This window comes from Vipera berus, assembly GCF_964194415.1.
Source record: "Vipera berus genome assembly, chromosome: 2".
In the NCBI taxonomy this organism is placed as follows: Eukaryota; Metazoa; Chordata; class Lepidosauria; order Squamata; family Viperidae; genus Vipera; species Vipera berus.
The window spans coordinates 55,084,315-55,106,500 of NC_138203.1; the positions used below are offsets into that span (position 1 = coordinate 55,084,315).

General features: G+C 37.6%; 1 protein-coding gene across 1 annotated transcript in view; it reads left to right on the top strand.

Annotated features, from left to right (window-relative positions):
* PRDM6 (PR/SET domain 6) overlaps nucleotides 1–22,186 on the top strand; it is a gene marked incomplete at both ends in the record, with an annotated part of 97,822 nt that overhangs the window by 16,467 nt on the left and 59,169 nt on the right. The window contains one exon of the mRNA XM_081319776.1: nucleotides 585–892. Within this exon, the coding sequence (XP_081175902.1) occupies nucleotides 585–892 (308 nt within the window). The remainder of the gene's footprint in view (nucleotides 1–584; nucleotides 893–22,186) is intronic.

Below are 22,186 nucleotides of genomic sequence, written 5' to 3' on the forward strand. Positions count from 1 at the left end.
AATCAGTTGAAAGATAGTAATATGCCGTGCTGTCCAGTGTACACTTCCTAGAAAATAAATCTCATTCCAGTCACTAGAACTACCTTTCATATAAATTGGTTTAGATGCAAAGCTACGCCAATATTTTTCTTCTTTGAGTAAAGGAGTGGCAATTGATCCCATCCGTTACAGCAAGTGACAGTCATATTTTTGTATCATATCTAAACACAGCAGGCTTCTGACCTTGGGCACCTTTCTATACTACTTGTCTATGCCCCAACCTGCTGCCTGCTTGCCGTATGCCATCCTAGATAAATGCTCCATTATCTGTGGGAATGCATGCCCTAGATTCAGTTGTCTTTCTCTCTGCTTAGTCCAGGCCCATTTTGAACAATAGTCTCTGTCACGTTTTGGGATAAGGCAAGCTCTTTTAATGTGCTTTATTTATCAGTACTCCAAGCAAGAGTGCCCAACAAATCTATTCCTATGTATTTCCTTCTGATATTTGCGTCTAAAATGTAGTGGATGAATTCTTGTTTGCCAGCCTCGAAATCAGAACTACAGTCCAGCAGCACTTAGCATTTGCCATTCTCTTTTCTCCACAGGGTGTGACATGTGTGCCGATAACCGAAATGGAGAATGTCCCATGCATGGACCTCTGCACTCCTTGCGCCGCCTGGTGGGAACTAGTAGTGCAGCGGCTGCAGCTCCTCCCCCTGAGATTCCAGAGTGGCTTCGGGATCTGCCACGAGAAGTATGTCTGTGCACCAGCACTGTTCCTGGCTTGGCCTATGGCATCTGTGCAGCCCAGAGGATTCAACAGGGCACTTGGATTGGGCCTTTCCAGGGCATTCTCCTTCTGCCAGAAAAGGTACAAACAGGAGGAGCCAGAAATACTCAGCACCTCTGGGAAGTAAGTCACAATTTAAAATCTAAATGGGAGCTTGGGTTTCATTTCATGGGAGGTTGGTTTCATTTGTCTTCATTGTCGGTTCTCAGTGGATTTCAGTATGTGAATTAACAGTATTGACATGGAACATCTGAGCCTTTTCAGACTAAATGTGGCATTTTTGTCCAATAATAATAATGATGATGATGATGATGATGTTACTTGCAAAGTCGTGTCCGACCCATCGTGACCCCATGGATAATGTTCCTCCAGGCCTTCCTGTCCTCTACCAACTTCTGGAGTCCATTTAGGCTCACGCCTACTGCTTCAGTGACACCATCCAGCCACCTCATTCTCTGTCGTCCCCTTCTTCTATTGCCCTCAACCTTTCCCAGCATTAGGCTATTCTCCAGTGAGTCCTTCCTTCTCATTAGGTGGCCAAAGTATTTGAGTTTCAACTTCAGGATCTGGCCTTCTAAAGAGCAGTCAGGGTTGATCTCCTCTAGGACTGACAGGTTTGATTGCCTTGCAGTCCAAGGGACTCGCAGGAGTCTTCTCCAGCACCATAGTTCAAAGGCCTCAATTCTTTGGCGCTTAGCCTTTCTTATGGTCCAACTTTCACAGCCATACATTGCAACTGGGAAGACCATAGCCTTGACTATACGCAGTTTTGTTGGCAGGGTGATGTCTCTGCTTTTTAGTGTGCTGTCTAGATTTGCCATGGATTTCCTCCCCAGGAGCAAGCGTCTTTTAATTTCTTGGCTGCAGTCCTCGTCTGCCCAGGAAAATAAAATCTGTCACTACCTCCATTTCTTCCCCATCTATTTGCCAAGAATTGAGAGGGCCAGATGCCATGATCTTGGTTTTCTTAATGTTAACTTTCAACCCAACTTTTGTACTCTCCTTCTTCACCCACAACAAGAGGATAATCATCATCATCATCATCATCATCAGTGCTTTTTTTGTAAAAGAAAAAGGTGCCGGAACTCACATATGTCATACAACCCGCCTTGTCTACCCTACAAGGTTCCATCCAAAAAAGGTGCCAGAACTCCGTTCTGAGCGTTCTATGAGGAAAAAAGCCATAATAATAATAATAATAATAATAATAATAATAATAATAATAATAATAATAATAATAATAATAATAATAATAATAATAATATAAAGTTGGAAGGGACCTTGGGGGTCATCTAGTCCAACCCCCTGCTCAGGCAGGAAACCCTATACCATTACAGACAAATGGCTGTCCAGTCTCTTCTTAAAAACATCCAGTGTTGCAGCATTCATCACTTCTGGAGGCAGGTTGTTCCACTGGTCAATTGTTCTGTGAGGAGGTTTCTCCTTAGTTCTAGATTCCTTCTCTCCTTTATTAGTTTCCATCCATTGCTTCTTGTCCTGCCTTCAGGCACTTTGGAGAAAAGCTTGACTCCCTCTTCTTTGGGGTAGCCCCTGAGATATTGGAATACTGCTATCATGTCACCCCTAGTCCTTCTTTTCAACAAATTAGGCATACCCAATTCCAGCATACCCAATTCCAGCAATTCCAGCAACTGTTCCTTATATGTTTTAGCCTCCAGTCTCCAACAATCATCTTTATTGCTCTTCTTTGTACTCTTTCTAGACTCTCCACATATTTTTTACATCGTGGTGACCAAAACACGATGCAGTATTCCAAGTGGCCTTACCAAGGCATTATAAAGTGCTATTAATACTTCACGTGATCTTGATTCTATCCCTCTGTTAATGCAGCCTAGCACTGTGTTGGCTTTTTTGGCAGCTGCAGCACACTGCTGGCTCATATTTAAGTGATTGTCCACTAGGACTCCAAGATCCCTTTCACAGTTACTACTATTGAGCAAGGTACCGCCTATACTATACCTGTACATTTGCTTCTTCTTGCCTAAATGCAGAACCTTACTTTTTCATGTTGAATTTCATTTTGTTAGATAGTGCCCAGTGTTCAGGTCTGTCCAGATCCTCCTGTATCTTAAGCCTATCTTCTGGATTTGGCTATTCCTGACAGCTTGGTGTCATCTGCAAATTTTATGAGTTCCCCATCTATCCCCTCATCCAAATCATTGATGAAGATGTTGAAGAGCACTGGGCCTAGAACAGAGCCCTGGGGCACCCCACTACACACTTCCCTCCATGTAGATGCAGTTCCATTGAGGACCACATGCTGAGTACAGCCGGTCAGCCAGCTACGAATCCATCTGGTGGTGATGCTATCTAACCCACATTTTTCTATCTTATCAAGTAGCAGTTTGTGATCTACTTTATCAAATGCCTTACCGAAGTCCAAGTAAATTATATCCACAGCATTCCTCTGGTCTACTAATAGAAATGTAAAGTTAATACGATTCCAAACAAGTGGGATTCTGACTGCTGTCATAGTTTTAAAAATGACACTTTTTATAAAACTTTTATCACAAATATTTTGAGCAGGGGGAAAATAGACTTTTTTATTGTCTTTTCTAAAAATGAAAATTATCTGAAAGCTAGTGCTGCAAAATCTGGACAACCACTAGATGGCAACAGACAGGTAACAGAAAACACTGTTCCATCTGGCAATCATCTGGATTTTGAGCCAAATCTGGTGTCCTATAAAAGCTATATTTATTTAAGCAGTTTCTCTATTAGTTAGCACATAAGTACAATGTTATACTGGTTGACAAATGCATGCTGATTTGGTTTACAGGCACTGTGATTTTTAAAGGCTTTTTCAGATAATAGTTCCAAATTCTTCAACTGTGTTTTAGGAAGTTGGAAATTCTTCCGCTCACTTTGATGTAGCATTTTGCTGTAGCATTTTGGAATTTTAATGTGGGGACTTTAAACCATAGTTTTATATCTATTCTATATTAAACCATATTTTGAATCCTTTTGCAAGACAAAATGTCTAAAGAAGCAAGACAGCCTCAAATGTCACATGAAGGAAGGTTTCAAAAGGGGCAAGGGAATGTGAGGTTCTCCTCTGTCAATTCATTGGAATTAGATCATAGTTTTGTTTTAGATTATGACTAAATTTCATGCAGCCCTGGGAGCATAATCACAACACTGTTTCTAATGTAGTGAAAATAAAATCTCTGTGTTCCTAGCTGAACATTTTAGCTTTTTTATATGATGATAATATCACTGTGAAAGTTGGGCTAAATTCAGTAAAAGCGTACCAAATCATATATCACTGAAAGCAAAGGAATATATCTTAATGGCAATATACTTTCTAGGCATGTTCTCCAAAAGCCAGGTAGGGATTTCAGCTGGAGGTGTTTTGTTTTTTTCCAGAATACCACTAATGCTCATTAATTGACAGAAGAAATACAGAAGCTTCTGGGTCAAGTATTCTGCTGTTCATTCATTGGTATACACATTACATTGTATGCAATAAAAAACTTGGTTTAGAAGAGGAAAAAGCTAGTGGAAGAATTACGGATGAGTGTCTTTGGAAGTTGATATGATAATCAAAGTAAGAGAACATGGTAATGAGCATGAGAGATGGTCAGAGGGAGAATGAGAATTTTGTGGAGAGAATGAAAAGAAGAACCGTATCTTTGCTACACTGTGCAGAAAGAATTCCATATCTTAATTATAGATTTACCATAAATAAACTAAAGAGGTGGGGGAAATGGGTACATTTAAGGCTGTACATACAGTTAGTAGGATACATACAGGGCTTTTTTTCCTCATAGAACGCTCAGAACGGAGTTCTGGCACCTTTTTGGGATGGAACCTTATAGGGTAGGCAAGGTGGGTTGTATTACATGTGTGAGTTCCGGCACCTTTTTCTTTTACAAAAAAAGCACTGGATACATATGATGCAGTAATTGAATATAAAGGCTTGGAAGGAAATGTAAGGGTTTAGTCTTGGTTGTCTTAATTTGTTACGGCAATATAACTTTCAACAAAAGAATCAGTCAAACAGTCAGACAGTATAGTATTGGATGAAGGAAAAGAAGCTTGGATTTGAGACTACCCACTGTGAAAGAATGGTTGGTGAAGTTGACAGATCTTGCTGAAATGGATAAACTGACTTCTTTGGTTAGAGAAAAGGCATTATTTACATTTATTGGTGACTGGTTGCCTCTTACAGATTTTGGGGGGTAAACATGAAAAAAAGAACTTGTGACTTATGGTTTTGATGATGAGATAGGATAGTTTATAGAAGGAAGATTAATATGATGTAACTTTAGAGAGAGAGAGATTAAACTATATTTATACTTGTAACTGCTGTGAAGAATATTTGAAGCCATGTTGTATATATATTTATTTTTTCTTTTCTTGCAGTTTTTGCTTTTTCCTTGATTTCTTTCTTTTTGTTTTTTCTTCTTTACTTTATATTTATTATTCTTGTATATATATATATATATATATATATATATATATATATATATATATATATATATATATATATATATATATGTGTGTGTGTGTGTGTGTGTGTGTGTGTGTGTGTGTGTGTGTGTGTGTGAAATGTTAACTATTTAGATTACCTTGCTAGGCCCCAAACATGGGGCAAATCTTATTTCCTGTTTCAGCCTAACCCAAGGCCATCCACAGGCAGTGGTCACAGTAGTGACAGCTCATATTTGTGTAAATTTTTTCGGATTGCTAACAAAAAATTAAAGGGAGACTGATATGCATTTCAATTTGTTCTCATCAGTCAGCCATACCCTTCTGAGATTCGAATCTGGGCTGATTGCACATTAGGCAATTTATTTATTTATTTATTTATTTATTTATTTATTTATTTATTTATTTATTTATTTATTTATTTATTTATTTTATTGCATTTATATACCGCCCTTTCCCTGAGGACTCAGGGCGGTTTACAGGGAGTTAAAAATCAAACATACAAAAGTTAAAAACCAAGTTAAAAATATTAAATCAACCCTGTACTATTAAAAACCCCAATTAAAATAATTTTCTCCTCAGCCTGGGCCCGAGAGCTCAAAGAGCCAGGTCTTCAGGCCCCGGCGGAATGATCGGAGGTCGGGGGCAGTCCTCAGCTCCACCGGCAGCTGGTTCCAGAGGGCAGGCGCACCCACTGAGAAGGCCCTATCCCTGGGTGTCACCCGCCGGCAATCTCTTACCGGCGGAACCCTGAGCAGACCCTCCCTGTGGGAGCGCACTGGGCGAAGGGCGTTTGAAGCCGGCAGCAGGTGTTCCCTCAAATACCCCGGACCCAGGCCATGTAGGGCTTTATAGGTAATAACCAGCACCTTGAATTTCAACCGGAGGGCAACCGGAAGCCAATGCAGCTCGCGGAGTAGAGGTGTTACATGGGAGTATCGGGAAACCCCCATTACAACTCGCGCGGCTTTGGATTGCTAACAAAAAATTAAAGGGAGACTGATATGCATTTCAATTTGTTCTCATCAGTCAGCCATACCCTTCTGAGATTCGAATCTGGGCTGATTGCACATTAGGCAATTTATTTATATATTTATTTATTTATTTAGGTTCTTAACTGCAATCGGTCGGATTCGGATCGGCTGGACCGATCGGCTGGACCGCCTAGGCCACAGGCTCTCTCTCTCTCTTTGTTAGCTGATTACACACACAAACACACACACACACACACTTGGATCTTCTCAAATGAAGGTTGGATCAATAAAGCTAGATAACATCAGTACTGAAGTATTATTGAGCCAGGATATTTGCCATGTTAACATGTCTAGAAAGAAAATGATGTAGGACCAAGAATGCTCAAGTTCATACTTTGTGAATTGCAGTGACTGAACATTGAGTTGGAGTGGGTCTAAAATGAATTTTGAGAAAAGATAGGTAAATAATGAGAATGTGAAAGTAGTCTGAAGGGATATAGTATGCAAAAAATGGTGATAAAATAATTGCAATTTGTTGCAATTAATATAGGTAGTCCTTGACCTATGACTGTTTGCTTAACAATGATTAAAATTAATGATGGCCTCAGAAAAAGTCAGTTACGACCCAAATTCGAACTTACAGCCATTGTCCCATCCCATGGTCACATTATTGCAATTCAGGTGGTTGGCAACTGGCTCACATTTATGACAGGTTGCATCATCTTGTGGTTTCTAGCAGAACCTACCATTGATTAACCTGGATTGGCACATTTTTTTTTTATTACATTTATATCCCGCCCTTCTCCGAAGACTCAGGGCGGCTTACAAGCTTAGCAGTAGCCTTCATTCTATGTATATGCCTGCTTGTTAGGGCTTTCACACCCCCCCAAGCGGCATTATTACAAAGTCAGCTTAATTGCCCCCAACAATCTGGGTCCTCATTTTACCTACCTCGGAAGGATGGAAGGCTGAGTCAACCTTGAGCCTGGTGGGATGCGAACCTGCACTAATTGCAGGCAGCTGGTGTTACTTAAGGAGGCATTAGCCCACTGCTCCACCAAGGCTCTTTAACACATTTAACTATGTGATTGATTTACAACTGCATGACTCCACCTATGGCCATCATAAAAATGGTCATTTATACTTAGACCATATCATTTACAGTAACATTTATTTAAAAACCAAGCAAAATGTTTTACGAATGAAGAATCCAGTTTCTTACTCTTCCTTCTTTTCACGTGTCCTGAAACTTCTGATTCTTAATGGTCTTCAAATAATTTTTGGTATGATTAGAAAACCAATGAAGGGTTACTGCAGAGGCAATTAAGCCCTAATGCAGATGTAGCATGCTTTTATTTGTTTTACTTTGGCAAATATCAGGATTATTGCATTTGATGTATAATTGGACACTGTAGACACATTTTTTGGCTTGTCTGTGCAAGAGTTCCTGCCACACATTTAGTGTTTGCTTTGTGTGTAATCCATACAGTTCAATATACAGCAGTGTGAAGTAAATTAAACACCATTCCATTACCTCACAACATGGCCTGACACCTATGGGTGTTCACTGGGAAATTGTACAGTCTTTTATCAATCAGCCAAGTGATTTTTTTTATAGCACAGGGAAAAGACAATTTCTTTAGGAAGCCAAGAATATGATTCATTTCTGTTGTGATTCTTTTAGTTTTCCATTGGCCCATTTTTAGCTGGGAAAAATTTTGATACATTTTATGCAAAGACAATAAGCTCTGATTTATTTATTTAACAGAAAAAAATAGCACTGAACTTATACAGGGATTGATTCCTTTGAAAGTCAGTATTATTTCGAATGTGCTTGTTTTAAGTTAATGAAACCAATTCTTTCCCAGTATTCTTGTAAATAAACTTTTTCAAAAATTAGATGTTATAGATGAGGATGAGATATTTTTCTTAGTGTTTCTAGTAAAAAAAAGGATCTGTACTAGCTTCCAACATGTAGGAAAACATTATCTCAGTTATTAATGTTTTTGTTCCCCAGAGATAAATTAATCTACTTGCACAAGGTTTCTACTTTCTGTTTAACATCAAATTGTAATAAGACCAGACTCAAGGAATGCATAGAAGGCGCACTTTAAATTCCATGAGAATATGTAATATGGACATTTAAAAGGTTTGCAAAGTCTCATTACTGAAGTTTTTCAGGCTTTAAGATCTGAAGACCTATGACTGGCACATTATTCACCTTCCCTCCCTTCTTCATATATTGGAAACTGCAGGGCTTTTTTTCTCATAGAACGCTCAGAACGGAGTTCCGGCACCTTTTTTGGATGGAACCTTGTAGGGTAGGCAAGGTGGGTTGTATGACATGTGTGAGTTCCGGCACCTTTTTCTTTTAGAAAAAAAGCACTGGGGAACTGTATAACTATGCAGGACATAGAACTGAAATGAATGCTACTTCTCTTTAACTGATTGATCAAAGGATTAATTCCTACATGTTCTGTTTGCAAATTCTTCTCAGGTTTTTTACATACAAATAACAAATGAGTTTCCTTCTAACCTGACTATGACTTTACTGATTGAGTGAGGATTACTCTATTAGATTTAAATACTTCCAATACCTATATTTTTTTTGAAGTTTTGTTTAATAACCAGAAATATAAGGCATGCTTATGCTATTTAGGAATGTTGAATGACTGAAAAAAATATTTTATTTATTCTTTAGAAACAGAATGAATTTGCAGTCCTATTCATATTTAGCTGGGAATGAGATTCATTAAGAACAATATGTTTTATTTCTGGATATATATATATATATATATATATATACAGTATATATATATATGGATCTTTGGTTATTCGGGTTTTTCCCCGCGTAGAACTAAAGGTGTTTTTTCCCGCATAGAACTAAAGAGGAACAAACAGCCACATGCTTCTCCCAGAAGAAGGAAGCAGAAGCCACCAGCCTGATGATGACGGATGGGATTCCGTCGAAACGTCGCTCCTACACCTTTAGTTCTACATGGGAAAAAACCTGAATAACCAAAGATCCACATACGAACACCCGTGAAAACCTCAGAAAACATATATATATATGATCCTTCACTGCAATAATATAACATTTGTCTTTTAGATTTAATAGCAGTTACCTTTCTAGGATGTAAATTTAACATCTTTGAAAGGGTGTTCTCATTTCTTAAAAAGTTATTTGTGATTAAATCCTATTAAGATCAATGGACTCTTCTGCTAGATTCTATGCTAAATTCCTTTGATGTCAAAGGAAAGTAAAATGTAACAAAGGTAAGGCTGAAGATAAAGAGAACATTTTAAGTATGCTGGAAGGAAATAGTCCAGACACTCATTTGCTAATCTGAAAATAAATGTGTCTTCACATTTCTTCCACCACACTTAAAACAATTATCTGAATTGGGTCTTGCATCAAATTATAGTCTTTAATATGACAAATGGGAGAAGCAACTTACCTATATTTAATTTAGTTTAATTCAAAATTAGTTTTGTCCTGGTCTTAGTTGTCTGGGCTCTGCCCAGATTTTGAAACATCTTGCTTAATAGAAGAGATGACTTTTTAAAAAATCCTATGAAATCTGCAATCAGCATATTTCAGGAATTCCAAGATAGTGTAGTTACTTAACACAGTTGGAATCTCACAAGTAGCTTAAAAATTGTGAAAACCATGGAAAGATAAATTATCCTCCTTCCTCTCCCTACAGTATAGACTAAGTTACAAATGTAGAGAAAGATACATGTCACAGTCCCTAAACTGCCTTTTTTGTCTATGTTTTAGATGCAGTAAAGGTTAGCATAAAATTAAGTTCAAACTATAACTATATTAAGATGAATATTATATTACTCAATAATCCATCCTGTATTTCTTGATTGCTTGTCAGCTCTATTTCAAATATATCATGGTTGATGAAATCTGGATAATTTTGCCTTGGAAATAATGTTGGATCTCAGCCTGCAAAATTGAGAGAAAAGGCACTAACATCAAGGGTGGGCTGATCTAATTATTTATTGTAGATCAGTAGTATTTATATGATATACTATACCTAGTATGGTATGAGAAATAGAAGGTAACCAGAAATTAAATAGTTTGTGCAAAAATCTGGTGCTGAATGCAAGTTCAGAATGTGCCTTCTTTTTAAATTCTTTAGATATCTTTTTAGTAGCTGTTAGGGAGTTTAGAAAAATAGTTCTGATAAGCTGTTTGTAAATTATGCTAAATTGAATGTCAGAATATTTTGGACCTTTAGATAATCTTGCTAAAGGAGAAATGTGGTTCAATCTTTCATTTGAATATGATAGAATGGAAGAATAATTAAAATGCACAGGGTATGCTAAAACTAATGGTGTGATTATATGAAATTAGCAGTAAACCAGAATTGTATACAGCTATTTGCTTATCAACTAGTTTATGGATTGGATTAGGATATTAAACCCCTATCTCAACATCTTAATTCTCTTGCTTATGTGAAATGTAATGGAACACATCTGACTTACAAAGGATATTTACTTAGAAAAGTCTTCTTGGCAAGAGTCCTAAGTTATTCCTCCATTGTTTGGGTTGGCAATTGTTTTCGCTAGGATTTGTTCCAAATAAATGTCAGCAAAACTGCAGCTATAATTCTTGTGCACGTGTGTGTGCATGTATATATATACAAATAGATAGCCATTGTTAAAATGTATTTAGAAAGTGCCAGTCCAGATACATTACATGCAATCAGTAATGAACTGAATATTTTTAAAAATATTTTTATTCTGCCTTTATTATTTTTATATATAACTCAAGCAACAACACAGCTGACCTAAGGAAGGAGTAGAATTCACAGTGTCCTGATTTCTAGGCTAATGCCTTAACCTCTAGATGAGGGGTGTTAAATTCACATCACGTGACATGTCGCAAGATATCATGATTTTTTTCCCATTGCCGGCAATGGGGTGGGCGTGGTTTCGGCATGACGCATCTGGCCCATGGCCGGCAGTTTGACACTCCTGCTCTAGAACAAACAGGCTCTCAGTTTGTTTTTTAATGTTTAGTGCTGTCAGATTCACTAGTTTTGGAAGAGTTAGAGATGAGATACTACCTACCCCACAAGCCAACAAAATGGGTTTTCATAAAATAAATTTCATATATTCAGTTCATATATGCTCTATTCTATATTCATCTTGCTTGGAAGAGTGCATAAACTTCATCTTGCTTGGAAGAGTGCATAAACTTTCTTATGATAAATATGTTAGATAATTGACTGATTGCCAATGCCATTCATATCTTTGACAAATTTGCAGATGACACCAAACTGGCAGGAATAGCCAACATCCCAGAAGACATGCTCAGGATCAAAAAAAGATCTTGAGAAACTTGAACAATGGGCCCTATCCAACAAAATGAGTTTTAATGTGGAGAAAAGCAAAGTTTTACATTTAGGCAGGAAAAAATCAAAGGTTTAAGTACAGACTGGGTGAGATCTGGCTCAAAAACAGCAACTGTGAGAGGGGACTTGGAGTCCTAGTGGACTATCACTTGACTATGAATCAGCAGCATGCAGCAGCAGCTAAAAAAATCTAACACAGTCCTGGATTATACAAACAGAGGCATAGAATCAAGATCACACGAAGTATTAGTACTGCTTTATATAACCCTAGTAAGACCACACCTGGAATACAACAACCAATTTTGGTTGTTGAGACCTTGGTAAAAATTCAGAGAAAAACAACTAAAATGATCAAAGCCCTGGAGACTAAAACATATGAAGAATGGCTGCAGGACTTGAGTTTGGCTAGTCTAAAGAAAAGAAGAAAGAGGGGTGACATGATAGCATATTCCAGTATTTGAGGGGCTGTTACAAAGAAGAGGGTGTCAAACTATTTCCCAAAGCACCAGAGGGCAAGACAAGAAACAATGGTTGGAAACTGATCAAATAGAGAAGGAACCTGGAATTAAGGAGAAACTAACCAGTGGAACAGCTTGTCTTCAGAAGTCGTGGGCACTCCATCCCTGGAGATTTTTAAGAAGATACTAGACAGTCACTTGTCTGAAATGGTATAGGTTCTCCTACTTAAGCAGGGGGCTGGACTAGAAGACCTCCAAGGTCCCTTCCAGCTTCTATTCTATTCTATTCTATTCTATTCTATTCTATTCTATTCTATTCTATTCTATTCTATTCTATTCTATTCTATTCTATTCTATTCTATTCTATTCTATTCTATTCTATTCCATCCCATCCCATCCCATCCCATCCCATCCCATCCCATCCCATCCCATCCCATCCCATCCCATCCCATCCCATCCCATCCCATTCCATCTAGTGATAATAGAATAGAATAGAATATTTATTTTATTTTATTTTTATTTTAATCCCATTTATATCCCGCCCTTCTCCGAAGACTCAGGGCGGCTTACAATCTAAGCACAAATCAATGTGCTTTAGCAATAGCCTTCATTCTATGTATATGCCTGCTTATTAGGGCTTTCGCCCCCCCCCCCCAGCGGCATTATTACAAAGTCAGCTTATTGCCCCCAGCAATCTGGGTCCTCATTTTACCTACCTTGGAAGGATGGAAGGTAATATAGAATAGATATTCTATAGAATAGAATAGAATAGAATAGAATAGAATAGAATAGAATAGAATAGAATAGAATAGAATAGAATAGAATTTCTATTCAAAATGAGATGGGCAGCAAATAAATTTAATAAATAAATCATCATCACCATCATCATCTCAAGTTTCTATGCAAATCCTAAATATTTAATTGAATAACATACATAGCGACTACAGAAATCACCAAACATCTATAATCAGGAGTAAGTCAGACTTAAAACAACAAATTTACATATACAATAATATTAATATCAGAGAGGAAATATTTCTGGCTCCTGTTGCACTTGTATCTCCCAGAAAATTATTTTGTGCCAATGACTTTTGAGCCCTAATCAATTATAGGCACTTGTGTATCAACACCATAAACACAACAAAGATCTCTTAGAATGCATTCTACATGTATCTTTGTGCAATATTGATATAACTGACTTGTTGATTAATATAAATTCATAGAACACGGTGATAGAAATTTAATCTGCTGTCGGTATAACGATCCTCAATGTATCCTTGAATGTCTTTTTCAATTTTTGTGGTCAGCAAAAAAAGACATGAAATTTTATCACTAGCAGCAGGCAAAACAAGGAATAAAAACAATACTTCTTATATCTTATCAATAAAATATAAACTGATTTGCATTTGTTTCATATGAATCAAAAGAAGTACATTTTGAAATGTTAAAATGATACATTACATATAAGATTTCTTTTGTGTGATTAGGCTATGGCATTGCATCATATGTATTGTGTCAGAACAGGTTACAAAAGTAGTCATCCAGTTAGAATGCTTGCCCCTCTCTTGCATACAATTATTTGGAAATAAATCTCATTTAACACAATGGGACTTTTGATTACAGTTTTCTAGGATTGGCCTGTTATATCTCTGCACCTCAGTTTGGATCATATTTTAGTTGCATAGTTATTGATATATATACTAGTGAATGTTTTAAAGGTCTATCTATCATCTATCAATCTAATCTAATCTAATCTGGTTGTTTTTAAAAATGCAAAGACAACCACTCTCTAGTTTATTTCTATTTCTTCAATTCACTAACTGTAATTTGTGAACTGTTTTGTCTGAAACAGATCAGACTTGATATTGAAGGAGATCTTATTAAAGTCATAGAACTATTTTCCACACAAAACACAACATAATTACATTCTGTGATATTAGTTTTAATGTAGCCAACGCTGACAATGTATCTGATATTGGCATGGTAGCCATAGTATGAGCAGATTAAAAATTCCTATTCCTATGCTGGGCTATCATATAGAATCTGTCATGTTAGAAATATTGCAGAGTTGCCTTGCAAATCCACTGTCCTCATTCTCACCCAGTGTTGTTTCAGGTCCTGTAGATTCCCCCCCCACCTTGAATTTAAATATGGCTGCTTTGGAATAATCATTACCCCAGTCTCCCTCTCCTGCAAAGAAGCGTGGAATTACAGCCAGCATTTGCTCCATTTCTAAGTCATGGCCATCTTTCTCCCTCCTCCCTCCCCAATAACTTAGAGAATTCCATTATCCAAATTGTTACACATGTGTGACAGAGGTTGACCTTTAGTCATGTCAATCCTTTTTGTGTAGGCCTCAGGCTCCAGCTTAATAGCTCAAAGCCTGATTTACTCACTGTAATAAGGGCAGAAGGTCGAGCAATTGTCAGCTGCCTGTTCGTACCCTTCTCGGAGTCTGGCTGAAGGCTGTTAACACAAAGCTTTTCAAAGTGAATTTACAGCCACCACCACTGACAGAGGCCAATCAGTAAACCATAAATGTCAGGTTAGTGAGATTGAGCAGTAAGTAAAACACTGACAGCCCAACATTGACTCAAATCAATTGCTTAAGATTTAACAAAGAATAGCAATCTGTGTATAACCATATCTAAATATGTAGAATGTGCAGATTTAATGATCAGTAAGAGAAAGTGGTACCAATTGTAATTTAATTTGAGGTGTTCCCTTGATTTGAAGGAAAACTCTACACCATAGGGCAAATATTTTACCATATACAATATCCAAAGTGTCTCTTTTAATTTTATTTTGTTATCTGGAAAGCAACATTTGCTTTATGATAACAATATCATCTGTTAGGCTAATTGTGGGAAAAAGATATCATTCATTCTTTCATTCAGTTTGAGGCTTAGGAAGCGGGAAATATAAAATAATATTTTAGCAATGTCATCAGCAGCCATTTTATTCCATTTCATTAAAGTGTAATAATTTCCAGCCATCAACTGCTGTGCTCAAAACCTATAGGTTTCTCCTCTATTTTTATCAAAGCTTTGTTTGAAAAGAAACAAGAAACATGCTCCTTAATCATGCTGCAGTTTTGTAATGGAAGACTATCATGTAATTCACTAATGAGTGATTATGTTTTGAGGGTTTGAATATCCATGAGATACAGTAACTTACAAGACTGAATGTTTCTATCATTTTGTGCAATGACAGTTTGGACAACAATTCATTTAACTTTGAAGGCATCAGCATGAAAATGTAAGAATCCATTAAAATGCTGTATCTGAGGATTTATAAATTAGGCAATTTCCTTGATTATTGCAACCATTTACAAAATTGATTGTCCAAGTGTGGCATAGGCAGATTCTAACAATGATAATTGACAAGAGGCATGCACTTGAATATCTATATTCTCTGTTCACTAAAATAAGATGCTTCTGTCCACTCAAGGTCAATCATGCACTGAAGTATCTTAATGTAAGAGATGGCTTATCTTTAAAGAAGACTCATATGCTAATTATAGACTTGTCATGATAACCAAAAACTCTTTTTTCTTTGCCTCTTATTTTAAGACTTGATAATCTTAGACATTTACTGGGCCCTATATAGCATATTCTCTATGTGATCTTCTATTGAGAGATAAATAATTTTTATACAATACATTGCAGCAGTAAACATTTACTTGGTTGAAAATATGAAAGTCAATAAAGATTTGTTTGTTCCTTGCAAAGTTCTTGTTACTCAATAGGTATACCTGATCACACAATTTGATCGCAAACCATTTTTTACATAGAAGTTATAATAAAGATGCCAAATCCACATTCAGGGAGTCAAAAGGTTTCAAAATAACATGGAAGTTTCAAGGCTTGTAAAACCTATCAGCATGCTGGATAGTAAACAAAATGAGGGAAGGTGGAAAAATAACCAGCAGGTTATGGAGCAGCCTTCCCCAACTTCATATCATTTGTGTTGGGACTACAGCCTCTAGGATTCCCAATCAACACTGGTAGGCCTGGAGGTTATATATCTAGAGGTGACCATGTAAGGGAAAAGAACCAGCTAGGTATGGTGGTAAGGTATCAGGCTAGAAACATGGACATGGTGAGCTCTAGTTTTGCCTTAGACATAAACTCAACTCGGTGACCTTGGGTCAGACACTCCTTCTCCTTCTCCTAAGGAAGCAAACCAGGCTGAGAAATTTTACCAAAAAAACTGCAGGGACTTGTCCAAGCAGTCACCAAGAATCAATATTAATTTGAAGGCAGAAAGAAAGAAAAAGAAAGAAAAAGAAAGAAAGAAAGAAAGAAAGAAAGAAAGAAAGAAAGAAAGAAAGAAAGAGGGGGGAGGAGAGAGGGAGGAAGGGAGGGAGGGAGGGAGGGAGGGAGGAAAGAAAGAAAGAAGGAAGGAAGGAAGGAAGGAAGGAAGGAAGGAAGGAAGGAAGGAAGGAAGGAAGGAAGGAAGGAAGGAAGGAAGGAAGGATGGAAGGCAGCTAGGGAAGGATATCAACCTGCCTCTGTCATAATCTTAGAATTGTGAAAGTATTTTCCATATAACATGGTAGACTGCTGTAATTGTTTCAGGTTTGCTTAAATATTCTCCTTTGAGTTGCATGGTGAAAAGCATATGATATGGAAAGAATTATATTCTGGAAAATCCAAAATATAAAATAACATCTTCAGTTACGTTTTTCATTCCCAAAGCAATAATTAGGTAGGTACATCTAACTACCTAGATATTATCAACAAAAACCACATTTTCTCTTTGTATATATAAAAAATAGAACTACATATATTTTATGGATTTCCTGATTTTTTTAAAAAATATATTAGACATAACAAATGTTTTTACTGCAAAATGTAAGCCAAGTTATATATTGTTTATAGTGATTATATGGACCATTGCTGTAATTGTGGTTTTGGCAAAGTTTATGTATCTGCTAATCCTTCATTTGGCAATCCCATTATCTGGTGGGTAGGCTAATATTATAAATTATAAGCAACTGGTTATATAACCAGTAGCTGCTAACAATTATTTAGACTGTAGTTTTTTTTAACACTATGACTGATATAATATTCTGAAAAGTATGTAATTAAACATGCATAGTATGTGATTATTTTTCATTGAAATGCATCAGTTAGTTTTGCCCACTTAGGTGCTGTGGGTGGTCTTTGATGGAAGAGGATCTAAGAATGATTTCTAGGCAAAGCTAATTTTGTACCTCTAAATTAGAAATTAAGACTTCTCATGGCATACATTTTTTAATGTTTATATTTATTTGGAATAGTTACACATCCCGTGCCAAATACATCAAAACTTGAAAAGTCAAAGTCACTTGCTTCTGAATGATTATGGTTTTTCTTCTTTCAGGAAGCCCATTTGCCTTTTCATGACTTTCCTTATTTTTCTACCTGAAAATAACAAATTGTTCTAGGTGCATCGGAGAAAAATGGGTATTGAGCTAGGGCACATTAGGGCATAGTAATTAGATGTATAATTTTGTGGTGTATAACTTAGTTCTTGGAACTGTGAAGCACATCTTAAAAATCTGAGGGAAGGATGACATTGAAATAGACCATAGAGGTTTTTTTCCCCCCATACTGTTGAGGTAAAGTGTTCTCCAGCCACTCTTGAATCACTGAGACTAAAATTGCTCTCCCAGTTGCCCCTCTTGTCTGCCTCTCCTGTCTGTCCTGAAACCCATCACCTGATTTCTTTTCAAAGTAATAGCTGACAAAGCCTAACAATTTTTGTATATATTGAAGCTGTGCTTGGTTGGTGTTAGAATAAGGGGGAAAATGTTAAGGACAACTTACGTCTGTCTCACTCTTGGGCTTGGAACAAGATGAAGGCAACATCCTGGGGACACAGCTGAAAAATGATGTTGTCAGGGCATGTTTGTACTATGGTTAGATGCAATTAGGAAAAGGCCTAAGATACAAACCTTTTCTTTTTATAAATTCACAAGCTCACAAAAGTCAGACATTAAACAGCAACCTATGAAGTCAGCAATAACAGCTTTATAGTGTGCAGTGTTCAGAAAGGGGTTGAGCCATGTCATCACCAGCATGTCATGCTGAGGAAGTATTCCAAATAAATGCAATTGCCTATTCCTATCCATGCAAGCTGATTTAGTCCAAATACTTCTTTGAACTGTCTATGGAGATACTCAGCCATCCAGGTCATAGTTATCCCAAAGGTGCTTTTTCACAAGCAACTGAACTTTCTTGTTTTTCTTTGAAAATGTTTCACTTCTCATCCAAAAAGCTTCTTCAGCTCTGATTGGATGGTGGGGAATGAAAGGATTCATACTCCTTGCACACAGCTGGTCATTTGCATTATTTAAGAGAGTCATTGAGGCCATCTGGAGACTTATCTGTGTCTTCAGAGTCACCTGAATAGTGCAAATGGGTGTGGAGCCTTCTTGGAACTGCTGAAAGGACTGTGTTGTAGACGAGATAGATGATGTCGTATCCCTCCCCCTCTGTTGAGAGAGGGCTATTCAGTTTTGACATAAATGGCCTCTTTGACCCTTCTTTCAAACCAGCAGTACTCTCTGTCCAAAGTGTGGTCTTTGCTGTCTTCAAAAGAGTGTCCTTTGTCTCTTAAATGCAGATGGACTGTTGAATCTTCTCCTGATTGGTTTGTTTTCCTGTGTTGTGTCATGCGTTTATGAAGTGGTTATTTTGTTTTCCCAATGTACAGATCTGTAAATGGCTCACTGCATTGTACTGTATCTATCACATTGCTCAGTTTGTGTCTGAGTGTTTTATCCATGGGATGGACAAGGTTCTGCCTTAGTGTATTCATGGGTTTGAAGTATGAATGTATGTTGTGTTGGCTGAAGATCTTCCTGAGTTTTTCCAATATTCCTGCAACATATGGAATGACAATGTTGCTTCGTTTATTGTTTTCTTTTTCCTCTGTTATGGAGGAGCTCCTTCTGGGTCTTTTTTGGGATTTGATGAAGGCCCACTTGGGATAGCCACACATTCTGAGGGCTTCCTTGATGTGCTTTAGTTCTTTTTCTTTCCCATCTTTGCTGGTAAGAAGGCCTTCAGCTCAGTGGTGTAGGGTTCTGATAACTTCCATTTTGTGTTCCAGTGGGTGTTGAGAATCAAAATGTAAATACTGATCTGTGTGTGGGTGTTTTCTGTAAACTTCAATGTTAAGGCTTCTGTCTTTCTTAATGTGTACTGCACAGTCCAAGAAGGCCAGGCTATTTTCCTTAACATCTTCCTGTCTGAATTGATATATCTGTCCACAGAATTGATGTGTTTGCTGAACACTTCCAATTCCTGTGTTTTGATCTTGACCCAAGCATCATCCACATACCTATACCAGTGAGTAGATAGAATTACTGTGAAGGCTTTGGTTTCTACCTCTCCCATGTAGAGATTGGTGACAATAGGTGACACAAGTGAATCCATGTGCAGCTGTGTTTCTGTCTGTAGAAACTTTCATTGTATTTGAAACAGGTAGTGGCCAGGCAGAGGTCTAGCATGGCATATATGTGGTCTGGGCTGAGGTTGGTTCTGAGGCCATTCTTTTGAAGACAGCAAAGTCCACATTTTGGACAAAGCATTTTAAAGGCTGGTTTGAAAGAAGGGTCAGAGAGGCCATTTATGTCAAAATTGAACAGCCCTTTCTCAATAGAGGAGGAGGAATATGACATCATCTATCTACAACACAATCTTTTCAGAAGTTCCAGGAAGGCTCCACAGCCATTTGCACTACTCAGGTGACCTTGATGACACAGATAAACCTCCAGGTTGCTTCAATGACTCTCTGAAAGAATGCAAATGACCAGCTGTCTGCAAGGAGTATAAATCCTTCCTTTCCCCACCATACAGTCAGAGCTGAAGAAGCTTCTTGGATGAGAAGCAAAGCGTCTTAAAAAAAACAACAACAAGAAAGTCCAGCTGCCTTGTGAAAAAGCACCTTTGGAATACTTATTTGAACTGAAACCTAATTTGCAAACATTTAGTAAATTGATTGCAACATCTCTCTTCAGCCAGGTCCAATTCAGGAAGATAGACAAGTAATCTGATTGAGGTGGGCTTGGACTCCCTCGTTCCTTGGACTGTTTGTATCCCTCAACACAGTCAGCTGAAGGGCTGTCTACTTGTTTATTGACTTTGTCCTCCTGTATTTCAAAGGAAGTGGTGTCATTGGGATCCTTAATTTCTGCAGAATCTTCTGTGGATTGACTACTTGCTGGTAACTTTGGAGGTTAAAAAAATAAAGTGCCAAGTTTTGGCTTTGTTTTTAATGGATTGTCTCTCTTCTACTTGAGAGATGGGAAAGGGGTTTCATGCTTAGACCAGTAACAGTATCAGCATGGTGGCAATTTCATTATCCAGCGGTTGCCTTCTTAAAAAGACAGCTTGCATGCGTGATTGGTCAACATATTTTGATGAATGTATATAGGTTGAATTTTGTTTCTGCCACGATGATGAAAAAAGTACCATAGAATGTAAGAGATAGAATTCACCTTGGAGATCATTTGGTCCAACCCTTTGCATAGTAAAGAAAACTGTTACTACAGAATACTTAAAAAATAGTTATCCACCAACTTCCAAGACAGTTTATTCCATTCTTGAACAGGTCTTACAAAAAGAAATGTTTCATATGACCACTAACATTTAAATCCATTGTTTTTGGTAAACAATTATTTCCTGTATTCTATTGATCACTCTTTGGCTATTTGAAGAGAACTGTCATGTCTCTCCATTATCTTATCTGCTCTGGGCTAAACATGCTCATCACCTCCAATGTTCCTCATTTGTTTGTTTTTTTCAGGTCCCTTGTCTTGGCTGCACTCCACTGGGCATGCTCTATGCTTATACTCTGATGCTGACCTTGTTATAGTTTCATACAACTTTGTTTTTGTTTGCTGACATGATAAAATCATGTTAAACTTAGTGATTTAGCATATACTGAATTTCCATGCCAGGATTGGTCAACAGAAATCCATCTGGTACTGCTCACATAGATAGAACTATGACTCCTCTTTCCATAATTTGTTTCCTATGTTGACTAGGTATGGAGGTGGTGTCTTGAAGTTGGCAAGTTGAAGAAAGCTGTCTTTAAAGACCAGAAGTTAGTTATGGCAGGGGTCTCCAAACTTGGCAACCTTAACACTTGTAGACTTCAACTCCTAGAATTTCTCAGAATTACCCTGCTGGTTGAGGAATTCTGAGAGTTGAAGTCCAGAAGTCTTAAATTTACCAAGTTCAGATACTACTGAGTTATGGGAAGAGCTCTAGTTAAGACCCTGGTGAATTATTGTAATGGAATCTGTGATAGGCCTTGGAAGACTGGGCAAAAAGACACTGCCAAAGGAATGATCAGATAGGATAGTTCACAGTTGGATAATGGGAGGGGTAAGATGCTCAGAAGAGATCCTCCATAGTTTCTTGGGCAGTAAAGGAGACAAGAGGGAGAATTATACTTTCAGTCTTGCATGATTCTGTCAATGTAGCATTACAATAAAGTAGAATTAGCTCATCTGATTGTGATTCCTATCTGGCTTACCTCATGAGGCCAACATCCATCTTGCAAGTCTCTTACTCACCAAAGGGAGGAATTTCAGGAATGGACTCTGGTCTTCAAAGAATTCTGCTACTGCTGAGTATTTGGCAGCAGCATTGTTGAAACCTGCAGTAAATGGATGTAGAATGCAGAATGTCATGATATAACTAATGCAACAACTGGGGCAGGATTTACCCCAACCTGCAGTAGCACAACAACTTGCAGTTCAGTCAGTCCTCTTATGTTCCCACAGGAGTTTGTTGGAGAATTCAGAAGGGACCAGAATCAGTTCCAGACATTTAACACTCAATGTGAAATGTTTATGGCATGTAGACCGGAGGAGTTTTCCACTGATCACACAAAAATGACTTTTGTGCTGACTTTGCTGAAGGAACAAGCAACTACGTAGGCACTACTGTTCATTGAAGGAAATGGTCTGATGCTGAACAACTATTAGGTTTCATGCATAAAATCAGAGGATACTTTAGAGAATCACTGCTAGTTGTGAGGTCCAAAAGTGAGAAGAGTAAAGTCATTTATTTCTGACTTTAAAATATTTTCTGGTGTAGGGTGGCATGACTAGTGTGAATAGACCATTTTCAGAGAAGGGTTGGCTGAGCACCTAAGAGACAA